This window comes from Amphibalanus amphitrite, unplaced genomic scaffold (genome assembly GCF_019059575.1).
Source record: "Amphibalanus amphitrite isolate SeventyFive unplaced genomic scaffold, NRLGWU_Aamphi_draft 000014F_arrow, whole genome shotgun sequence".
Classification (NCBI taxonomy): Eukaryota; Metazoa; Arthropoda; class Thecostraca; order Balanomorpha; family Balanidae; genus Amphibalanus; species Amphibalanus amphitrite.
Window position 1 is genome coordinate 1253151 of NW_024881510.1, and position 8991 is coordinate 1262141.

At 52.1% G+C, this 8991-nt stretch overlaps 1 protein-coding gene across 1 annotated transcript in view; it reads left to right on the forward strand.

Moving 5' to 3' along the window:
* The window catches only part of LOC122385151, a 66617-nt gene extending 61625 nt beyond the window's left edge, over window positions 1-4992 (forward strand). Inside the window, exons 3-5 of the mRNA XM_043373224.1 lie at window positions 2167-2328; window positions 2858-3019; window positions 4231-4992. Of these exons, the coding sequence (XP_043229159.1) occupies window positions 2167-2328; window positions 2858-3019; window positions 4231-4485 (579 nt within the window). The 3' untranslated portion in view covers window positions 4486-4992. The remainder of the gene's footprint in view (window positions 1-2166; window positions 2329-2857; window positions 3020-4230) is intronic.
* Window positions 4993-8991: the final 3999 nt, after the last annotated feature.

Below are 8991 nucleotides of genomic sequence, written 5' to 3' on the forward strand. Positions count from 1 at the left end.
CCTCCACGGTCAGTGTGGGCACTTGACCACCATGGAAGGGCCCTCAGAGCCCAGAGGTCAGTGTAGGGCCCTAAAAGACCGGTATGGAGCTGTCAATAGCTGATGTGGGTTTCTTGAGCCTAGTGACAATCGAATAAGGGCCGGGGCCCCATCGCTTGTTTTTTTTTTGGGGGGGGGGGGCAAATTATATGATGACCCCTGATTTTCCCTTTGGGCGGGGGGCATGGCCCTGATGCCTCCCCCCTCTACCCGCCGTCTCCGATCCCCACTCCGATGTTCCAGAGGGAATTGATTTAGGAAATGTTGGCTTGACCAGCGACCGGCCCAGAGCGGCGGCCCAGTACTGCCCTGATCCTGACCTCCCGCCGGGTCCACGCGCACTTTGGCGACCAGCCCCTCATACAGCTGGGTCTGCCCCAGCTCGTAACCGGCGGGCAGCTGCATATCGTCATCGGTCGGGTTTATAAGCTGGACCTGTATGTAACCAGCCGAGTTCGTTTGAGCAATCACGCTGGGCACCTCCAGAATCGGCTCGGGTGTCTCCTCGGGTGACTGGGAAACAAACTCGACCAATTTCTCGGACGAGTGCCGGCCTGCCGTATCCAGCTTTACGGCGACTACACGCACGTGCCTGGAGGCCGGAGGACACCGTCACATCTGTGAGGAGGCACACCGCTCGTGGGCCTTTTTATTTATCGTGGCGATGTTGACGCGACCGTTCGCAACGCAAAACACATGTGTTTGGAGAGCTGAGCAAGTTGCGTCATTATTGTGTCCCGGGTTCTTTGCGTGTCCCCAGTAAAGGGAGCTCCAAAAACTTCTAGGGACAATCCCTAGTAGTTTTCGATGATTTCAAAACTTCTAGGGACAATGTCCCTAGTGTCCCTAGTGGTGGTGACGCCCATGCCCAGGAAGGCTCTGGAAGGGAGGAGAAGAGGCCAGCTGGCTCGATATTAGTAGACTTTGGCCGAGTTCTGTTGTCAATTGTTGGCGTAGGTCATGGATTATTGCGAAACGGTTTGGGATTCGCGACGATTAGCCGTTGTCTTCCGACAGTTTGTACTACATTTAGACTTAGATTTCCCTGGACGATGACTTACCGGTCGTGCTATCATAAGTAGCGATCATACGTGCATAAAGATTAACCCTAGAACGCCTAGGGGGGGGGGGGTGTATCAACCCCCCCTGAGGTTTTTTCGAAGTGCACGCTAAACGGCTTGTCGTAGCGGGCTGAAATTTTCAATACCCTCTGGGGCAACCTTTGCGCATCTTTTGCCGAAAAAAAATTGATCGGGTCATGTCAGGTCACGGAGTTATGACGTCATAAGAGGTACAGCCTCCGGCCGGATTTTCACAAACTGAGTGCCAACGCCCGAGGTTTCCTGCCGGTGGTACGGACATCGGTTGATGGATCGTGATGAAACTTCCCATGCATGTTGGGGCAAGTATTGGCTATCATATGGTATAAGAAATTTGACCGGGTCAGGTCAGGTCACGGAGCTATGACGTCACAAGAGGAACAGCGTCCGGTACTATTTTTGAAAAGCGCCCGAACCACTATTTTGCTAATTCTTGTCACCTCAATGGGAATATGCAGCAATATTAGCTTCTATAGGGAGCAAATGGACCTCCCAAATCCAAAAATACAATCAGATTTCAAAAATTTAAATTTTGATTTTTCGAATTTCTGCCGCCGACAGTGACCTTGCCGACTTCCGGCGCTCCCAATGCGCCATTGTTAGAGCTAGGGAAACGAAATACATACCAAACGATAGAGAATTGATCAAGGAACACGATAGTGAAGGTTTCAAGTCGATATCTCCCACCGTTTTGCCGCAATCGCCGCCGAAAGTTGAAAAAAGTCTATTTTTCCGAAAATTTGACCTTTGACCGGTCAAAAGTAGGTCAAATGTTGACCTAGGACCAAAAAATATACCACCAATCGCGAGATCTCGTTGAGAGCAATCCGTTGGTTTTTTCCGCTAAGCTCTACGACCTTCCGTTTTGAAACGCCAGGGGGGGTCGTAACAACCCCCCCCCCTGGTCGTTCGTGTTATGAGAAATGGCCTGGTCGTGCGAGGGTTAATCCGGTGTCGATCCGGCCATCTCATTGGCCCCCTGCTGGTCGCCCACCGACCTCAGTTGACCATTTTCTCCCCTCCACAGGTAAAGGACACCAGTCAGCCGCCGGTCACGGTGCTGGACGGCGGCAAGACTCGCTTGTACGACGTCATCCAGCTGGTGGAGTTTTACCAGCTGAACGCCGGAGTGCTGCCCACCAGTGCTGGAAATGAGGCCGCTTTCTGGTCCCGGCGTTTTATTCTCCAGGTGAGTTAGCCCCGTCTAGCGCTTAGCCTTTCGGGACCCTCTCAGAGCCGCGGTTGTTTTCGCCGCTCGGCCCATTCGAGATGCAAAGTTTAATCTGGGACGCTGGTCGGCAGCTCACATTTCAAAAGAAACTGACGCTCATGAACTAGACATAATGAATGAGCGACGAACGTGCATCCAGCTGGTAGGGTAGCAGTTGTGAAATGCCCAGGAAGGCTCTGGAAGGGAGGAGAAAAGGCCAGCCGGCTCGATATTAGTAGACTTTGGCCCAGTTCTGTTGCCAATTGTTGGCGTACCTAGGTCATGGATTATTGCGAAACGGTTTGGGATTCGCGACGATTAGCCGTTGTCTTCCGACAGTTTGTACTACATTTAGACTTAGATTTCCCTGGACGATGACTTACCGGTCGTGCTATCATAAGTAGCGATCATACGTGCATAAAGATTAATCCGGTGTCGATCCGGCCATCTCATTGGCCCCCTGCTGGTCGCCCACCGACCTCAGTTGACCATTTTCTCCCCTCCACAGGTAAAGGACACCAGTCAGCCGCCGGTCACGGTGCTGGACGGCGACAAGACTCGCTTGTACGACGTCATCCAGCTGGTGGAGTTTTACCAGCTGAACGCCAGAGTGCTGCCCACCAGTGCTGGAAATGAGACCGCTTTCTGGTCCCGGCGTTTTATTCTCCAGGTGAGTTAGCCCCGTCTAGCGCTTAGCCTTTCGGGACCCTCTCAGAGCCGCGGTTGTTTTCCCCGCTCGGCCCATTCGAGATGCAAAGTTTAATCTGGGACGCTGGTCGGCAGCTCACATTTCAAAAGAAACTGACGCTCATGAACTAGACATGATGAATGAGCGACGAACGTGCATCCAGCTGGTAGGGTAGCAGTTGTGAAATGCCCAGGAAGGCTCTGGAAGGGAGGAGAAGAGGCCAGCTGGCTCGATATTAGTAGACTTTGGCCGAGTTCTGTTGCCAATTGTTGGCGTAGGTCATGGATTATTGCGAAACGGTTTGGGATTCGCGACGATTAGCCGTTGTCTTCCGACAGTTTGTACTACATTTAGACTTAGATTTCCCTGGACGATGACTTACCGGTCGTGCTATCATTAGTAGCGATCATACGTGCATAAAGATTAATCCGGTGTCGATCCGGCCATCTCATTGGCCCCCTGCTGGTCGCCCACCGACCTCAGTTGACCATTTTCTCCCCTCCACATGTAAAGGACACCAGTCAGCCGCCGGTCACGGTGCTGGACGCGGCAAGACTCGCTTGTACGACGTCATCCAGCTGGTGGAGTTTTACCAGCTGAACGCCAGAGTGCTGCCCACCAGTGCTGGAAATGAGGCCGCTTTCTGGTCCCGGCGTTTTATTCTCCAGGTGAGTTAGCCCCGTCTAGCGCTTAGCCTTTCGGGACCCTCTCAGAGCCGCGGTTGTTTTCGCCGCTCGGCCCATTCGAGATGCAAAGTTTAATCTGGGACGCTGGTCGGCAGCTCACATTTCAAAAGAAACTGACGCTCATGAACTAGACATAATGAATGAGCGACGAACGTGCATCCAGCTGGTAGGGTAGCAGTTGTGAAATGCCCAGGAAGGCTCTAGAAGGGAGGAGAAGAGGCCAGCTGGCTCGATATTAGTAGACTTTGGCCGAGTTCTGTTGCCAATTGTTGGCGTAGGTCATGGATTATTGCGAAACGGTTTGGGATTCGCGACGATTAGCCGTTGTCTTCCGACAGTTTGTACTACATTTAGACTTAGATTTCCCTGGACGATGACTTACCGGTCGTGCTATCATTAGTAGCGATCATACGTGCATAAAGATTAATCCGGTGTCGATCCGGCCATCTCATTGGCCCCCTGCTGGTCGCCCACCGACCTCAGTTGACCATTTTCTCCCCTCCACAGGTAAAGGACACCAGTCAGCCGCCGGTCACGGTGCTGGACGGCGGTAAGACTCGCTTGTACGACGTCATCCAGCTGGTGGAGTTTTACCAGCTGAACGCCGGAGTGCTGCCCAGTGCCCACCCGTCTCATCTGCTTCATCACGCACACCGCGCCGTCGTCGTCATCGGCGCTCCGTCACGTCGCGCAGAGCTTCTAACGGCTGCCGCACCGCCGCCAGCGCCTCCGGCGGCGGAAGCGCGCGACTGTAGTTCGTGACGGCGGCGTGCTCCGGTCATGGGGCGAACCCCGGGCCCCCTGGGCTACAGAGTGGGTTGCGCGGTGGAGTCTGCCCGCTGCTAACATCTACCGGCGCGGCGGGCAGGATCCAATGTCGCGTGTAGTCGCCAGGGCGATTGGAGTCGGTCGGCCTGGACCTCCAGTTTGGATGCCCGTTCGAGTCCACATGGACAGCGTGCGGACACCCCAGTGCCTGTCTGCACCTGTGTCTTGGAGGGATCGTGTGTTCCCTGCGGCGTCAGAGGAGGCCCCCACGTGCTCACGGGGTGGGACAGTTGCGACCCGCGCGGCGGGGCGGGGCGGAGCGGCTGCTGCTGGCCCCGTACACTGTTCTGTTGAGTTCCTGGCGCGGCTGGCGACGCTGCGTGATCTCACGGCCGGCTCTGTCGCCGCTGACCCAGTATTAAGTTGCTAGGGAGCGTGTGCTGCTCGCGCCTGTTGGCCGGCTGTGTCCGGTGCTATGATAAATACAATATATGTAACTATGTTGCAGTTCCTTTCTTTTGATTGAAGCCAGATGTACCGAGGTGCTGGAGGCACACAAAACGAGCTGTTTCGCGGCCGCACGCAGCTCCTGATTTACCTACCACAAAAATTAACAAACAAAATCAAACGTCATCGCTTGAATGCATTTGTAGTTTAGAAGACATACAAAGGATTTCAAATTGATAACAGAATTGTGCCGCAAAATACCATTGCTAACGCGCGGCTAAAAACGTTCTCTACCGGTAAATATCGGAAAAGTCGAAGTCTGGCGAAAAGTGCCTCCAAGAACTAGGCTCTGGAAACGCCTCTGCGCATGTAAGAAACTCCCGGTGCCCTCCCCGTTCCGCCGCCTATGCCGCGGGAATTGATACCCCCCCCCCCTCCTCCCCCCTCCACTGAATCTGAATGTGCACTCAAGGTCATCGATATTCGCAGTGCGCATGCGCGCAGCGAATGTGAATGTGCATTCAAGGTCATCGATATTCGCAGCGCGCATGCGCGCCGCCAACCTGAATGTCGATGAAACTGATCGATATTCGGAACGCGAATGTGAATGTGCATTCAAGGTCATCGATATTCGCAGTGCGCATGCGCGCCGCCAAAGTGAATGTCGATGAAACTGATCGATATTCGGAACGAATGTGAATGTGCATTCAAGGTCATCGATATTGGCAGTGCGCATGCGCGCCGCGAATATCGATGAAAATGATCGATATTCGGGACGAATCTGAATATCGATGAAAATGATCGATATTCGGAACGAATCTGAATGTGAATCTGAATGTGAATATGATGTAACTATATGCGCATCGGCTGCGGTTGAACTACCGTCTGTGGTAGACGTCTGTCAAACTAGCAGCGAGCAGCGAGCAGCGAGTCCAGCAGCGAGAAACGGGCCATCCCGATTTAGCTGAAATTTGGCTCACAGAGCCTTCTCAGCACGCTGATTCCGAAAATCATGGTCTCTAGGGTGGAAATATTGACCGTTCTCGAGATAGAACCCTCTAAGGTTCTTACCATCCATGACCGGGCCATCCCGATTTGGCTGAAAATTGGCTCACAGAGCCTTCTCAGCACGCTGATTCCGAAAATCATGGTCTCTAGGGTGGAAATCTTGACCGTTCTCGAGATAGAACCCTCTAAAGTTCTTACCATCCATGACCGGGCCATCCCGATTTGGCTGAAAATTGGCTCACAGAGCCTTCTCAGCACGCTGATTCCGAAAATCATGGTCTCTAGGGTGGAAATATTAACCGTTCTCGAGATAGAACCCTCTAAAGTTCTTACCATCCATGACCGGGCCATCCCGATTTGGCTCAAAATTGGCTCACAGAGCCTTCTCAGCACCCTGATTCCGAAAATCATGGTCTCTTGGGTGGAAATATTGACCGTTCTCGAGATAGAACCCTCGCAGCGAGTCCAGCAGCGAGAAACGGGCCATCCCGATTTAGCTGAAATTTGGCTCACAGCGCCTTCTCAGCACGCTGATTCCGAAAATCATGGTCTCTAGGGTGGAAATATTGACCGTTCTCGAGATAGAACCCTCTAAAGTTCTTACCACCCATGACCGGGCCATCCCAATTTGGCTGAAAATTGGCTCACAGAGCCTTCTCAGCACGCTGATTCCGAAAATCATGGTCTCTTGGGTGGAAATATTGACCGTTCTCGAGATAGAACCCTCGCAGCGAGTCCAGCAGCGAGAAACGGGCCATCCTGATTTAGCTGAAATTCGGCTCACAGAGCCTTCTCAGCACGCTGATTCCGAAAATCATGGTCTCTAGTGTGGAAATCTTGACCGTTCTCGAGATAGAACCCTCTAAAGTTCTTACCACCCATGACCGGGCCATCCCGATTTAGCTGAAATTTGGCTCACAGAGCCTTCTCAGCACGCTGATTCCGAAAATCATGGTCTCTAGGGTGGAAATATTGACCGTTCTCGAGATAGAACCCTCTAAAAGTTCTTACCACCCATGACCGGGCCATCCCGATTTGGCTAAAAATTGGCTCACAGAGCCTTCTCAGCACGTTGATTCCGAAAATCATGGTCTCTAGGGTGGAAATATTGACCGTTCTCGAGATAGAACCCTCTAAAGTTCTTACTATCCATGACCGGGCCATCCCTATTTGGCTGAAAATTGGCTCACGGAGCCTTCTCAGCACGCTGATTCCGAAAATCATGGTCTCTAGGGTGGAAATATTGACCGTTCTCGAGATAGAACCCTCTAAAATTCTTACCACCCAAGAACGGCCCATCCCGATTTGGCTGAAAATTGGCTCACAGAGCCTTCTCAGCACGCTGATTCCGAAAATCATGGTGTCTAGGGTGGAAATATTGACCGTTCTCGAGATAGAACCCTCGCAGCGAGTCCAGCAGCGAGAAACGGGCCATCCCGATTTAGCTGAAATTTGGCTCACAGAGCCTTCTCAGCACGCTGATTCCGAAAATCATGGTCTCTAGGGTGGAAATCTTGACCGTTCTCGAGATAGAACCCTCTAAAAGTTCTTACCACCCATGACCGGGCCATCCCGATTTCGCTGAAAATTGGCTCACAGAGCCTTCTCAGCACGCTGATTCCGAAAATCATGGTCTCTAGGGTGGAAATATTGACCGTTCTCGAGATAGAACCCTCTAAAGTTCTTACCATCCATGACCGGGCCATCCCTATTTGGCTGAAAATTGGCTCACGGAGCCTTCTCAGCACGCTGATTCCGAAAATCATGGTCTCTAGGGTGCAAATATTGACCGTTCTCGAGATAGAACCCTCGCAGCGAGTCCAGCAGCGAGAAACGGGCCATCCCGATTTAGCTGAAATTTGGCTCACAGAGCCTTCTCAGCACGCTGATTCCGAAAATCATGGTCTCTAGGGTGGAAATATTGACCGTTCTCGAGATAGAACCCTCTAAAATTCTTACCACCCAAGACCGGGCCATCCCGATTTGGCTGAAAATTGGCTCACAGAGCCTTCTCAACACGCTGATTCCGAAAATCATGGTCTCTAGGGTGGAAATATTGACCGTTCTCGAGATAGAACCCTCTAAAGTTCTTACCATCCATGACCGGGCCATCCCGATTTGGCTGAAAATTGGCTCACAGAGCCTTCTCAGCACGCTGATTCCGAAAATCTTGGTCTCTATGGCCTGGTCATGGGTGGTAAGAACTTTAGAGGGTTCTATCTCGAGAACGGTCAATATTTCCACCCTAGAGACCATGATTTTCGGAATCAGCGTGCTGAGAAGGCTCTGTGAGCCAATTTTCAGCCAAATCGGGATGGCCCGGTCATGGATAGTAAGAACTTTAGAGGGTTCTATCTCGAGAATGGTCAATATTTCCACCCTAGAGACCATGATTTTCGGAATCAACGTGCTGAGAAGGCTCTGTGAGCCAATTTTTAGCCAAATCGGGATGGCCCGGTCATGGATGGTAAGAACTTTAGAGGGTTTTATCTCGAGAACGGTCAATATTTCCACCCTAGAGACCATGATTTTCGGAATCAGCGTGCTGAGAAGGCTCTGTGAGCCAAATTTCAGCTAAATCGGGATGGCCCGGTCATGGGTGGTAAGAACTTTAGAGGGTTCTATCTCGAGAACGGTCAAGATTTCCACACTAGAGACCATGATTTTCGGAATCAGCGTGCTGAGAAGGCTCTGTGAGCCAAATTTCAGCTTAATCAGGATGGCCCGTTTCTCGCTGCTGGACTCGCTGCGAGGGTTCTATCTCGAGAACGGTCAATATTTCCACCCAAGAGACCATGATTTTCGGAATCAGCGTGCTGAGAAGGCTCTGTGAGCCAATTTTCAGCCAAATTGGGATGGCCCGGTCATGGGTGGTAAGAACTTTAGAGGGTTCTATCTCGAGAACGGTCAATATTTCCACCCTAGAGACCATGATTTTCGGAATCAGCGTGCTGAGAAGGCGCTGTGAGCCAAATTTCAGCTAAATCGGGATGGCCCGTTTCTCGCTGCTGGACTCGCTGCGAGGGTTCTATCTCGAGAACGGTC